Source organism: Hylobates moloch, unplaced genomic scaffold (assembly GCF_009828535.3).
Source record: "Hylobates moloch isolate HMO894 unplaced genomic scaffold, HMol_V3 SCAFFOLD_2, whole genome shotgun sequence".
In the NCBI taxonomy this organism is placed as follows: Eukaryota; Metazoa; Chordata; class Mammalia; order Primates; family Hylobatidae; genus Hylobates; species Hylobates moloch.
The window spans coordinates 151,101,072-151,116,760 of NW_026652277.1; the positions used below are offsets into that span (position 1 = coordinate 151,101,072).

At 35.7% G+C, this 15,689-nt stretch overlaps 1 protein-coding gene across 11 annotated transcripts in view; it reads left to right on the forward strand.

Annotated features, from left to right (window-relative positions):
• The window catches only part of EYA4 (EYA transcriptional coactivator and phosphatase 4), a 292,396-nt gene that overhangs the window by 230,886 nt on the left and 45,821 nt on the right, over positions 1-15,689 (forward strand). For 7 of the 11 annotated variants that reach the window (XM_032159305.1, XM_058435564.1, XM_058435566.1 and 4 more), the window contains 3 exons: positions 3,104-3,287; positions 12,831-12,967; positions 14,402-14,485. In XM_032159305.1, the coding sequence (XP_032015196.1) occupies positions 3,104-3,287; positions 12,831-12,967; positions 14,402-14,485 (405 nt within the window). The remainder of the gene's footprint in view (positions 1-3,103; positions 3,288-12,830; positions 12,968-14,401; positions 14,486-15,689) is intronic. The other 4 variants (XM_032159299.1, XM_032159291.2, XM_058435571.1 and 1 more) reach the window with 1 other exon arrangement.

A 15,689-nucleotide genomic window follows, 5' to 3' on the forward strand; every position in this document is an offset into this window, starting at 1 on the left:
ACGCTTGTAATCCCAGCACTTTGGGAGGCCGAGGTGGGCGGATCACGAGGTCAGGATATGGAGACCACGGTGAAACCGCGTCTCTACTAAAAAGTACAAAAAATTAGCCGGGCGTGGTGGCGGGCGCCTGTAGTCCCAGCTACTCGGAGAGGCTGAGGCAGGAGAATGGCGTGAACCCGGGACGCAGAGCTTGCAGTGAGCCGAGATTGCGCCACTGCACTCCAGCCTGGGTGACAGAGCGAGACTCCGTCTCAAAAAAAAAAAAAACAAAAAAAAACAAAAAAAAACTAAGCATCAGAGCCAGTGTATACATTTTATTTTTTAAAATTGAGATTTTTTTTGTAACTTGATTTTATGCATTTATTTATTGGTCCAGCAAGCATTTATTGAGCACTTCCTATATGTTAGATTTTTGGCTAGGGATTGAAGATTCAAAACGAGTAACTCATTGTTCCCTGCTCTTTAGAAGGATTTAGTCCTCCGCAAGAAACAAATATGAAAATAAGATGGACAGAGGGTGGGATATAGTGAATATAATAACAGAAATATACACTAGGCAGAGTTGTACTACAAAGGAAAAACTGCTCTGCCTCTATTTCGGAGGATTAAGAAAAGATTTGTAAAGGAAAAGAACATTTATTTAAAAAGAGTTCATCATAAAACAGATCTGATTCTCTGTGAAGATTTAAATATAGTGGATCCCAATGTAAAATGTAATCTGTATTTGAGACCATGGCCTGAGCAACAGTTTGTTGTTTTGGCTAATACCTATTGAGTGCCCATAAAGTGTTAGGAATTGGTCTGTATACTGGGGCACACGAAGGTGGGGCTGGAGTAGATCAGATCTGATTCCTGCCTCATGGAGCTTACAGCCTACTGGGACAAACAGACAATAAACCAGTAAACATACGAATAAATACAGAATTAGAAAGAGAACAGGGCCTGCTAAAACATCAACTGAAGTATAATTTTGAATAGGGGAGGTTTTATATAAGGCTTTTCTATGGAAACCACATTTAGGCCAAGACTTCTAAGAGTTAGGTGAAGAAGGAGAGCAGTGGTGTTTCAGGCAAAGAAAGCAGAGTGTACCAAATCCCCGATGGATGGAAAACTTGGCGTGTCACTGAACTTTAAACAAAAAAAGGCTGGAGTTTAGTTAGTGCATGAGGGGTAAGTGGGGAAACACATTTGCAGACATAAGCAGGGGCCTACTCACGTAAGGCCTGGTGGTTTACAATAAGGAATTTGGATTCTATTCCAAGCCCAGTGGGAGGCTATGATAGGATTTTGAGCAAGAAAAATATATCATTTAATTTATGTTTTGAGAAGATAACTCTGCCACCAAGGTCTTTGGAGAAGGTCAGAAATGGAAACGAAGTGATAAATTTAAAAATGAATACATTGCCTGCAACAGGAAGAAAAGGTAGTTTGGACAAGGGGGTGACAGTGGAAATGAAAAGAAAGTGAGATCTTTGAGATGTTTGAATATGAAAAGACATTATATTCCCCACCGGGGAATAGCCTGGACCTTTCCAGTATGTAACCTCATCCTCTTCTGCAGGAAGTAGTAGCCTAACAGAGAGCTTCAGCACAGATGTTTGACTTAGGCACTCTGGGTTCAAATTCTAGCTCTGAAACTTACTAGCTGTGTGACCTTGTGCAAATCACTTAACCACTCTGTGCCTTAGTCCCCTTCAATGTAAAATGAATATAGTATTAAGACCACATAAGAGATTATGAGGATTAAATGAGTAAATATATCTGAGCCCTTAGCACAGTGCTTTGATACAGTGTAAGCACTATGTAAATGTTTGCTACCACTGTTTTACTCTGAGAGATATTGCTAGGAACTTTGTTTAAATACGATGAGGTTTTTCTTCTTGGCTCACAAGTTACAGTAGTGGGAAACATTGGATCTTGAAATTTTCAGACTAATAGAATTTTAGTTTTCTGCCATATTAATCCTTTATGATTATATACATATTTACTTATAAAGATTATTTCTTTTATTTTTTGGAAACCACATCAAATGTAGAGCTTTGTTTCCTTTGGAACACATTTCATCAGGGGATCTTAATGCCATCAGTGATGACCAAGGATTTGTCATCACTGATAACATTTTGGGCTGACATATGCTAGATATATTAAATACTAATTATCACAACAAATCCTTACTCATCATCCTACTATGTAAAGGGATTTTGAATCATTTTAAGGTTCCTAAATTTGTTTTTAATTTTATTATTATTATACTTTAAGTTTTAGGGTACATGTGCACAATGTGCAGGTTTGTTACATATGTATACATGTGCCATGTTGGTGTGCTGCACCCATTAACTCGTCATTTAGCATTAGGTATATCTCCTAATGCTATCCCTCCCCGCTCCTCCCACCCCACAACAGTCCTGGAGTTCTTAAAATTTTTAAATAAAAAGCAGGTCAGGGGTGTTGATTCAGTGCTTTCATTTTTCTCTGTAACAAAGGAGGGAAACTAAATAATTGAAAAGTTCACTAAAGACTTTGAAGTCGAGGCCTCGGGTGGCATATAGTTTGTGAGAGGCTGGGTAAAAAAAATAATAATAATATTCATCTTCTTTTATTTACTTTTTACCTCCTGCCAAGAAAACAGAATTATCAGTGGTAGCCCAGAAAGGAACAAAAATGCAGACTGAGGTCTCTGTGGAGTGTAGGAGGGGCAGCCCCAACTCCTTGCTGGTGATGTTAGAAGATGTGTAAGAACTGATTTTGTGAATATGAGCTGATTCCATCTCCTTCTTTCCTCTTCAAACACGTAGGTCCTGATGATGTAAATCCTTGAATAAGTAATTATCAGGAGCAAAGTGAAGCATATGCTAACTTTAATCACATTAAAATTTGTATACTGGACCTGGTTTGCCAAAACAATAGGGTATGTCACTACTATATGCTTGTAAGAAATACCCACAAAGTACTCTCTGCTCATTAGGGTCACCTCAAAGCTGTGGACTCAGAAACAAATGGGGCTGAGTACTAATCTTTCAGTTACCAGAATGACTGGTTTTCTTTGGAGAGTATTAAAGAGTAATTTCTCTTTCAAACACACACATCTCAATTATTGTTTCAGGATTATCCATCCTATACAGCCTTTGGCCAAAACCAGTATGCACAGTATTATTCAGCATCAACGTATGGAGCATATATGACATCAAATAACACAGCCGATGGCACACCCTCTTCAACCTCTACTTACCAGTTGCAGGAATCTCTCCCAGGACTGACTAACCAACCAGGTACAGATCTTCACCCAGGTGAAATACTTTTATATGTTTTGCAATATCTAATAAAATGGAGAAAGTGGACATTCCAAAAACATGGCTGAAAGCTCCCAGATAATTGTGCTGATGTTTAATCTGTGTTAGCGTGACTGTGTAAGATGAGGCTCTTCTGGCATTTCAGAAGATCCTTCTTTTAGATATGGGACAGATAGGCGATTTTAATCTCTAAATGATGGTGTACATATGAATATGGAGCTTTTGCCAGACTCATTATTCATTTGTGAAGAACTTGCAACAAAGTTGTAATATTATCTTCCTTGAGTGTGACTGATATTCTTTTCTTTATGCTAAAGAGACTGCATAAGCCCTTCACCTTTGTAAGTTGTCAGTAGCTCTAGCCAGTGAACATTTCCTACATTCCTGGGATTTGTCGAATCAGTGGTAGGGAGTTTAACATCTTTGTGTGATCAGTGTGTATTTAAAATCCATTGTGTGTTTCATTATCTGAAACTTGCAGTATTCGAATTGCATTTGCTACACATAATTTGACACAGCTGAAGTATTTAAAGTTAAAAGCAAATGTAACAGAGACTCAGCATAATCCTAAGAAAAGTTCCAGGACTTTTTGGGTAAATTATTGAGATGACTCTAAAATCACAAGGAAAGGTGGATGAATTAGAATAGTCAAAACTATTTTTAAAAATAAGAACAAAGTTAGAAGACTCAGATTACCTGATTTAAAGACTTATAATGTACAGTAATCAAGAGAGTGCAAAAGGATAGACACATAGAGCAATGAAACACAATGGAGAGTCCAGAAACAGATGCATATATATGCTAGAAAACGGATTTTTGAATCAAGATACAAAGGCAATTGAATGGAGAATGAATAGTTTTTTTCAACAAATGGTGCTGGAACAATTGGACATCTATATGCAAAAGGAAAGGATCTCAACTTATATACAAAAATTAACTCAAAATGGATTGTAAGCCTACATCTGAAAAGCTAAAACTATAAAACTTCTAGAAGAAAAAAATGTTGGAAATCTTTGTGACCCTGGGCTACATAAAGATTTTATAGATACGACATTTAAAACACAATTCATACAAGAAAATAACAGATAAGATTAGATTTCAAAAAACTGTAAAGAACTTTTGCTCTTTAAAAGACACTATTAGAATAAAAAGACAAGCTATAGATTTGGAGAAAATATAATACAGATACTGATAAAGGAATTATATAAATATATAAAGAACTCTCAAAAGTCACTAAGAAAAATGAGGTTAAGAAATTTTTAAAATATCATTAATTTGTTCAAGTATATTTTTCTGCCTTCAGTTATTTGCCAGATCCAAATTCATCTCTACTTCTTTTTTATTCAGCTTTGGATGGGAGGGAAAATAAGGAAACATGGTCACAATACTGTAAACTCTTTCTAACTGGACTAGTGGGGCCAAGATGACTCAATGCCATTAAACGATTATTTATTGAGTGCATATTAGGCATCAGCACTGTGCTAGAAAATGATATTTCAGCAGTAAATGAGCTCTTTGCACACCTTTAGCTTTCGTTTGACAAGTAAGACAAATGTCAAGCAAGTAATTACAACAGTGAGAAAGGGAAAATGGTAGGTCATATGAGGGATATTAACAAGTAAACTAATTTGGACATAAAGTAGAAATGAAACTGATATTTTAAGCAACAGCCAAGATATGTTTATATCATGAATTGATGAAATGATAACATTCATGATTTTTAGTTCCCTATTCAGAATATAATCTTTACCTGTGGGTCCAAGGAATAATTATTTAGTAGATATAGCTTGTCTTTGATGCCCCTACATTTTAGTTTCTTTCCCCTTATCTTCCTTTTATATCCTCCTACCTATGGGCACACAGCCCCTTTGAATTTCTGGTCCTTGTCCCTTTGGGGCTCTCTGTTTTGGCTTTTCAGCTAGCCTTAGCCTCCCTGGGTATCTGTACCTCTTGCAGGGCCAGGATTAGGGTGAGGTCAGTGAAGCACCCAGAGCACAAAATTTAAGATGGAACTTGTTCTTGGAGTCCTTAAATTTTGTGCCCTAGGCACCTTACTCGTTAGCCCCAGCCCAAATCATATGTTCCAAATCTGTCATGATCCTCTTTGGGTCAATACTTGTGTTGCATCAAGGATCTTACTTTTATTCAAAGAATGAATGATTTCAGAATCCTTGCTTAACAAGCAGTGGAGATACTTTAGGGAAGGAAATATTTGACGACCTCTTATCACCCTGTGGAAGGTTTTTCTCAATGATGAATGTGTGGGGAAAACAAGGTAGGGTGAAACCACAGAAGTATTTAATTATCAAGATATCAGAGACTGAATGATGAACAAGACCAACAGGGTGTTTTTTTTAATTTGCTAGACTACAGCTACCAAGAATGAAACCCATTTGTGTACTCAGATACGGTATATGCTACGTGGAGCTTTGTGTAAAATGTTGCTTTTGCTCCAATTTCCGTATAATCACAAGAAAGCTTCTCTGCAGGAAAAACACAGATGGTTACTTTCCTTATTAGAATAATCAGTATTGAAAATAGCTGTTTTATTCCTATTAAATATATTAAATGCAGGCAGATAGATATTCTGAGTGTGTGACTTTGGATGTGACACATTCACATGGAATTCTGACATTCACTATCAGAATGCTGCAATTTCATCAGGCCTCCATTGGTTGCTAAGGTCAAGAAATATGGTTTGACATCATTTTCAGATTTTATTAGACTGTCTGTTGAATTTAAAGAAGGAATTAATTCTACTTATAACTATATTATTCTCTCAACCAAAATCGTAACAACACACGTCTGGATCTTTAAAGAATTCTATGACCTCAGACCTTCAGTCAGTGTAGCTTTAAGTTTAATTTTGCCTTTTCAGATCTGGCATATGGCCAAAAAGCAAACAAGTTTATAACTATGGAATTTTTCTTTATTATTGATGGAATCTGATGTATTTAGTTCAAGGGCAAGAAAAGTATTTCCCATTGACTGGTTCTGCATTTTGGACTTAAAGCAGAAACCTAAAATTAAACCCACAGTTTTTCATAGAACAGTCACTGTTGAATTCTACTTTTATAATGAAAACATACCTTATGTTCAATAAGAGACAGCTGGTTGTTCTGATTTAGAGATAAGCCTAATGAAATAAAGTGGGATCTAAATATCCAAAACTTAAAAGGTGCAGTTATTCATTACTGTACTGATTAAAGGATAATTATTCAATCATGTATAGTATTGGGTCAAGAAAAGCCTAGGGCAATTTTGTAATGACTGATGTTACTTGGAAATTGCAAATAGCATTCCATTATTTAATTTACCTTATTAGGTAGTTTGACAGTGGATTTGAAGAAACACTACCATGCTGATTAAGAGCAGATATTTTACTTCATTATCTTTCTAAAGGTCTTTCTTTAATGTAAAATTTATATTGGATATATCACATTTTTTATTTGTATGAAGAAAGTCTGAAGACAGATTCGCACATGAAGATGAGAAATATTTTTATAGTGCTTCCTTTTCAAATATTTTAAACATCTTTAAAATCAAATACAGTTAGTCTTGTATAACAACATTATGTTTTACCCTGAGACTTTGACAAACATCACAATACATTAGCTAATTGAACCTAACAAGGGCTCTAGAAAACTAAAGGATAGAGTAAGATCATTTCACTCTCTGAAAAGAAGCCAGTTTCTTAGGCAGAACACAGAGCCTTTTGATAACTTCATGGTATTTCATGTAAGGAAAGGAAGGGAAGCAAAGTGCTAACTCATCTAATGGAAACCAACAAGAGGATTTAGATAGAAAGGACCACATTCAATTGCTCTGCCAATTTACATTTTCCCTACCTGTGGCATTGCTATGCCCTTGTGCAATTACCTGAGTGAAATTTGGCAGAGGCACTGGAATTAACAGCTTTCTCCTTTTAAAAAAAAGTGTCAACAAATGTTTAATGACTGGTTGAACTCAAGTTCCTGGTTTTTACCCTTTATCAGAAGAAAGGATAGCACCTTCAAAAGGAAGAGAGGTCAGTACAATTCCACCTGGGTGATTGCTCTAGGAGCTCAGATGTATCGCATGGCCTCTGCAGGGCATGCTGTTTTGCTTCTGTGAAGTTCTTTCAGTGAATTCTTCGGCCCTCCTTCTCACAGAAATTATATAATGCCCATGTGACTTTTGTTTTAGTTTATTGTTTAACTGACAAATAATAAAGTGTATATATTGGTGCAATGATGGGCACCTGTAATCTCAGCTACTCTGGAGGCTGAGGCAAGAAGATTGCTTGAGTCCAGGAGTTTGAGTTTTTAAAAAGAAATTGTATCTATTTTTGTGTATAACCCATTGTTTTGAAATACATATACATTGTGAAATGGCTAAATTGAGCTGATTAACATATGTATTACCTCACATGCTCATCATTTTGTGGTGAGAACCCTGAAAATCTATTCTCTTAGCAATTTTTAGAAATACAATACATTGTTATTACATATAGTAACGTGTTGTACAATACATACCTTGAACTTACTCCTCTTGTCTAGCTGAAGTTTTATATCCTTTGACCAACAGCTCCCCAGTCTCCCTCTCCAGCCCCACAGCCCTTGGCAACCACCATTTTACTCACTTCTATGAGTTCAACTTTTTTGCACTCCACATATAAATGAGGTCATGTAGTATTTGTCTTTCTGTGCTTAGCTTATTTCACTTAACATAATGTTCTCTAAGTTCATCCTTGTTGTCTCAAATGACAGGATTTTCTTTTTTAAGGCCAAACATTATTCCATAATGTACATATACCACATTTCCTTTGTCCATTTATCCATTGATGAACACTTAGGTTGACTCCATATCTTGGCTATTTGTGAATAATGCTGCAATGAACATGGAAGTGCAGATATCTCTTCAACGTACTGATTTCATTTCCTTTGATATATACCCAGCAGTGTGATTGCTGGATCATATGGTAGTTCTGTTTTTAGGAACTTCCATGGTGTTTTCTATAATGGCTGATATGGTTTGGCAGTGTCCCCACCCAAAATCTCATCTTAAATGGTAATCCTCCTAATACCCGTGTGTCAAGTGAGAGACCAGGTGGAGGTAATTGAATCATGGGGGCAGTTTCCTCCATGCTGTTCTCGTGATAGTGAGTGAGTTCTCATGAAATCTGACAGTTTTATACATGTTTGGTAGTTCCTTCTGCTTTCCTTCTCCTTCCTGCCGCCTTGTGAAGAAGGTGCCTTGCTTCCGCTTCCCCTTCTGCCATGATTGTAAGTTTCCTGAGGCTTCCTCAGCCATGCTGAACTGAGTCAGCTAAACCTCTTTCCTTTGTAAATTACCCAGTCTCGAGTAGTTCTTTATAGCGATGTGAAAATGGACTAAATGGCTGTGCTACTTTACACCCCCACCAGCAGTGTGCAAGATTTCCATCCTCCACAGCGTCTCCTACACTTGTTATCTTTCTTCTTTTAGATAATAGCCATTTTAACAGGTGTGAGGTGGTATCTCATTGTAGTTTTAATTTGCATTTCTTTGATGATGAGTCATGTTGAGCATTTTTCATACACCTGTTGTCATTTTTATGCCTTCTTTTGAGTGATGACCATGCCAACCCATTGCCCATTTTTTATTTGGGTTATTTGTTTTTTACTATTGAGTTGTTTAAGTTCCTTATGTATTTTGGATATTAACCCTTTATCAGATGTATGGTTTGCAAATATTTTCTCTCACTCTAGTAGGTTGTTATATGACTCTTTTATAAGTAGAAGCAGATCTAGGTTTGACTTTCTGGTAACCTGAAGAGTCCATTGCTGTTTGCCTGAGAAAGTATAGCCAAATGGTTAAAGCAGGAGTTCTGCAGTCATACTAATGTTGCATCATACAAGCTATTTAATTTTGATAAATTAATTCCCACTTCTCCAGTTTCTCCATTATTAAAAGACAATAATGAAGGACCTAATTCACCCGGTTGGAGTGAGGTTTAAGTCAGACACACACACACACACACACACACACACACACACACACACACATATATATACACACATAAATATATATAATGTTTGATAATAAAGAGCTTTGACAAATCAATAAGAAAAAGACAAACAGCCTAGTTTTCTTAATGGGCAAAAGATTTAACAGTTACTTCATTAAAAAGAAGATATCAAATGAGCAAGAAACATGAAAAAGTATTCTTCATAATTACTCATCAAGAAAATTCTAATTAAAACCACAGTGAGATACCATCACACACCCAAAATGGTGAAAATAAAAAACACTAACAATATCAAGTATGGACAAGGATGTGGAACAACTGAAAATCTCATTGTGGTAAGAGAGTAAATTAATACTGTCTTTAAATTAATAAAAATGAGCAATGGGTTAGCATGGTCATTAATACACTGGAAAGAGAGTAATACACTGGAAAAAGGTCAGTGTCTGTTAAAGATGAACATATGCCTTCCCTCTGACCCAGGAATCACATTGCCAGGTATACATACCCAAGAAGAATTAAGAGCTTATATCCACAAAGACATGGACAAGAATGTATATAGCAGCTTTATTCATAGTAGCCTAAAATTGTGAATAACCCAAATGTCCATCAACAGAATGGATACAGTGTAATATATATACATGAAGAAGTTGTAGCCACATTAAGGAAAGGACAACTGCTATCCCAGGCTAGAATGTGGATTATCTCACAGCAGTGAATGAAGCCAAACACATATTTCAATAAAAAAAATTTTTAAAGAACAGTGCATGACATGTACTAAGGGGTGAATAAATGTAGAGTTACCCTTCCTAGTTTTCTAAAAAGGCTGTCTTTATCCCCATCAAAACACTTCTGCCCATATTTTATCCAAATTCTTAGAGCCCTTTTAAGATCCTTCAGTAATTTGAAAAGCATCAATGGGAATAAAGTCTTAGGTTTACTGAAACCCAGATACGTCCTATAACCACAGTCTTTTCTCTTTCCTCTTCTGCTCTTTTCACCCCTTTGCTGTGACAGCTGCTGGATCCTAGTTCATTTGAATAGCAGAGTTATTCCTGCTAAACTCCTCCTTTATGGACTCAGCCTACAACCACCCATGACTGGGGTTCCTCAAGTTTTTGTCCTTTCAGCTCTTGCACTGTGGCAAGAACAAAGTTGCCTTATGATAGTTAACACCTGAAAATTGATCTATAATGACTATAAGGAGAAATTTTATGGAATGTCATCCAAAATGTTTTTTAAATGCATGCTTAATAAGTGAGGGTTAATTTTAATCACCATTTTATTTGAAAGCAGACATTTGGTTTGTGGGATATAGTAACCTTAGGAAAATTCTGTTTCAAAAATAATTAAAAATGGAACTTTTATGTGATTTTATTTAGAAGTTGGTGTATGTTCAGACATCTAAAGACTAATTTAATGCCTATACAGATAAGGTGAAACATGATTTACTGTAAGACAAGGCTATATTCAGCCCCATAACTTAAAAACCTTATTACTATGCTATCTACTGTCACCCAGCTGATAACACAGACCCATGAAATGAACTATGCTGGCAATATTTTAAGTGCAAATAATATTTGGAGCACAGGCATATTTTTTTGATCATGTGCTGACATGCACAGTGTTTCCCAAAGAAAATGTGAAGAGGTTACCCATGTAAAAATTACTATTTCTCAGAAAAAGTGATGCCTAGTTTGGTCAGATTTGTTTATTTAGATTAATAACTGCTTGGTTTTCCTCAGAATTGTTTTATTTTAATTTTTAAATTTAATGATAAAAAATGATAGCCATAATATCTTTTTGTTTAAAAATCATGTAATTCAAATTTAATGTGGTTTGCCTTCTGTCTTGGAAATTTTCACTTTATACATATAATTTAAATCAAATTAAATATAAATAAGATTTATCCCTCAATAATCCAGAAAGCTGCTATGAAACTGAGATTCAGAGAGATTGAATAAAATGCTTGTACTCATATAGTAATTCTGACTCTTCAGCTTGTTATACTGTATCTCACAGTTGCCTCAGTTTATCTTAACAGTTGCTCCTACAGGTTTGCTACTAAGTACTCTCTACCTCCTAAGATACTTTCTCACAAGCTTTAATCATTTCAGAGTTTTAGATATCTATGGGACATACAGAAGTCAATTAGATTCTGAAACTGAATTAAAGTCTGAAACTTAGGATATGGCCTAGTTGGAGGTATAGGTTTATGTATGAGTCATCACAGAGAGGGTCATTAACACATGAGAGAGTTAAATCCCCCAGATTGTGTGGAATGAAGACAGTGATCAGAGGATGGAATTCTGACATACTAGCTCATAAGGAATGGGAGAAGTACAGGAGTCCATGTTTTCTAGATGGAGAAGGACTGATTGGAGTGATTCTAAGAACTAACAGAGTGCAAGGTATCAGCTGTCAAATAATAGTTTCAAGGAGGTGCTGTTTAAGAGAGTCACACACAGCAGAGATCCTGGAAGACAAGGACTGAGTCTGTCTATTGCATTTGTCAACAAGATTATTTCTGGGGACTATTAGCAGGAGTATTTTTATCGCATTTTGGGGAACTGAAGCTAGGTTATGATAAATTAGATATCAATAAGTGGGGACAGATGTGCTGTCCAGTGCTGCAGCCACTGGCCACACATGACTCTTGAGCGCTTGTCACGTTGCTAATGTAGATTGAGATCCACTATAAGCATAGAACACTGCACAACATTTCAAAGACTTAGTATGAAAAAGAAAATGTAAAACATATCATTGATAATTTTATATTGATTACATACTGATATAACATGAATATATTGAGTCAATTAACACATTGATTACATACTGATATGATAACATGGATATATTGGGGCAATTAACATAGAAGTAATACTAATTTTACATATCTCTTTTTACTTTTTTTTAACATAGCTGATAAAAAGTTTAAAATTTTATATAAGATCACATTTGTGGCTCACATGGTATTTCTGTCATATAGCACTAGTATGCACTGTTCTAAGAAGTTTTATTTAAAAGAGAAAATGGAAGCAAATAGTATCTAGATGGAAATTCCAGGTCAGAGGGAAGGACTTTTTAACTTCTCAGTGACCCCAAGAAATGGGAGAGGTGGAAGAGAAGATGAGAGAGGGTTTGACTAATGAAGCGTTACTTCCTAGGAGGTGGGGTTGGGAGTCAGGTTTGCAGGTGGAGGGATGGAGTTGATCCAGAAGAAGACATCTCATTCTCTGAACTGTGACAACAAAGGAGGTGAGGACATATCTAAATGGAGATAAATATGTAAGTGAAGGTATAGACAGGAAGTTGAAGACACATGGTGTAGAAAAGACATTCAAGTTTAACAGATCACATAGATTAAAACTAGTAGGAGTTTGTGTAAACTACAAAAGTTCTGACTGACTTGTGTGTGCTTGGGATTATAAATCTCTTTTTTGCCATAAGGAGGTTTCTATTATATAGGAATTTGTTAAGATAATTAATAATGAAGACTCATACTTGATCTAAAAATGAAGTGCTATTCTTGACATAAGTCATGTTGTCTATAGGAGAGTTCGATACCATGCAGAGTCCCTCCACACCCATCAAAGATCTTGATGAGAGAACCTGTAGGAGTTCTGGGTCAAAGTCCAGAGGAAGAGGCCGGAAAAATAATCCCTCCCCGCCTCCTGATAGTGACCTGGAGGTATGCCTACTCATTCTTAAAGATTGTAGTATGATGCTTTATTTTACCTAATGATACATTCTCTATCTTACAGTTCCATTATGTTTCAAATTTCAAAACAAGATATATCATGAATTGAATGGACCTACTTTGTGATAGGCATTTTACAACTCTGAAGTTTGAGATTCCATCCATTATAATATTAAAATTAAAAACAAATAACAGTATAAAAATGATCTTGATTTACAGATTATTGGCCTGAGATAATTGCAAGTTTTGATCTAAATTGGCACCGACAAATTTTAAAACTATAGCCATTGTTTGTGGGATCCTTTTCTATGTAGCACTGTATTCGATAGCACTAAAGTAATGGAAGATGTCCAAATGGGTCATTAAGTTTAAAAAGATGAAAATAATTTGTATAGAAAGAAAAATTCATCTTCTAAAAATAGGACAAGTTTCAATCACTTAATAATATATGTTAAAATTTGTATATCTGACAATTTCACTATATGTCATTCTTCTATTTATGAGTTCTTTTGAGATATATCTGTACTAAGCAGGGTTGATTTTTATTATAAAACATCAGTAGAAACTATTCTTAACCATAATATGTTACTTCTTACATACCACATACTTCAGTTAAGAAAAAAATTGAACTTCCAGATTTAGTAAAATCAAATGACAGACATTGTGATTCTTTATAAGAGATAACTTCCTTTTCTTGAACAACAGCAACAAGTTCACATCGCCTCAAGAACTTGACAGGTGATATAAATGAGTGACCGGGCTGAGTTGCCCAGCAGACTGTGAGGAGCTCAGAGTGCAGGCCCATTCTCAGGGACCTGCCTGTCACTGCCATGTAGGAATGGCAGCCAGCCTGGCCACAACTTCTAGTTGCTGTGCTACAGTCAAAACGCTGAAGTTTGTGGGCAGTTGCCTAGTTTTCAAATGTTAATTAATTTGAAATCCTTCAAAACTCCAGGAAGGCCAACATATCTGCTGGCCTAATATGACCCCAGGATCCATACTTGACAATTCTGTTTAGCGGTTACTCATTGATTCTTTTAAATATTTCTTTAAAATATAATTCTTTGCAGAAATTGTAAAAGTTTATGAATCCCTAAGGTATAAAACTTTAAAATATGTAGAGTTTCAAGCATGCTTCTATCATAAAGTCTGAATGTATCTCTTTTTGGTGTTAACTACAAGTAAATGTATGGATTAATTTATTCAAGCGAGGACATCTGACTCTTAAGCTTATAATTTGTATAATTCCTGCTCCTCAGGCTTTATAGAAGTTAGATTTGGCAAATTTGAAAAACAAAAAAAAAGTATTATTTTCTATTAAATGATATCAAGATGATCTCTAGGAAGGGAGACATTTTCTGCTTGTAAAGAGATTTCTGTTTCCTTGGACTTTTTAATTTTCTGATATTTATTTTTTGTCTTCAGCGTGTGTTTGTCTGGGATTTGGATGAAACCATCATTGTTTTTCACTCACTGCTCACCGGGTCTTATGCACAGAAGTATGGCAAGGTAAGAAATCAAGAAACATTACTCCAAGAAATCTTGTTAAATTTTTTGTGTTTAAAATCAAGGGCCATTTAAAAATGCTTTTAAGTGTTTTTTTTATTGCAGTCTGTGAAATCTTCTCTTAATTATCTATTTCTAGTGTCTTATAGTTCTTTAATATGAACTGGCAAATTTAACAAAGCTAATTATAAATTGAATTCCTTGCTATTTCTTCAAAAGGACTGAGTTTTCTACATCAAGACCAAGCTTCTTAGTCTCACATAATTATTTTAGAAAAAAAATTGGAAATTGAAATGGACTTTAAAACATTATAAAATCATATATTATCCCCAATAAAAGAGCTTTAATAAATTATTTGAACTAATTTGTTGCAATTTTATAGCAATAGCGAGTAATCTTTCGTTTGACAGATCTTTTGGATTTATGAATGAGTGTTTTTCTGTAACTTGAGTACACATATGAACAGCAACCGAGGTAACACCCCCTCCCATACACAAAGTCAGCGATAGATGGTCTCATGCCTCACCTGCCTTTCTCTCTTGCTATTGTTTTTATTTTTTCTTTTATTTATTTATTTATTTTATTATTATTATTATTATTATTATTATTATTATTATTATTATTTTGAGACAAACTCTCACTCTGTCCCCCAGGCTGGAGTGCAGTGACATGTTCTCGGCTTACTGCAACCTCTGCCTCCCGGGCTCAAATGATCCACCTGCCTTAGCCTCTCGAGTAGCTGGGATCACAGGCGCCTGCCACCACGCCTGGCTAATTTTTGTATTTTTGGTAGAGACGGGGTTTCACCATGTTGGCCAGGCTGGTCTCGAACTCCTGACCTCAAGTGATCTGCCTGCCCCTCGGCCTCCAAAGTGCTGGGATTATAGGTGTGAGCCACCACGCCCATATAGTTAGCTTCTTATAACATCATTATTACAAACCTCTGTGAGTGCTTCTCTGAACACCAATGCAACTCTGAAAGGCTTTTTGGCTAGAAACACAACTGTTTAGGCAATAACTGTTTAAGTCTTAGACTCTGTAGGGCTCATAATCAAACTAAAGCCAACTCAGAACATGTTGGCTTACTGTCAGTTACTATACTCAAAGTTGTATCTTTGGTTCCTTTACATATCACGCTTACAGAAATGTCTTCCTATGTCTTCATAGCATTCCATTATTTTATAATATCTCATGCTCATGCAGTTTT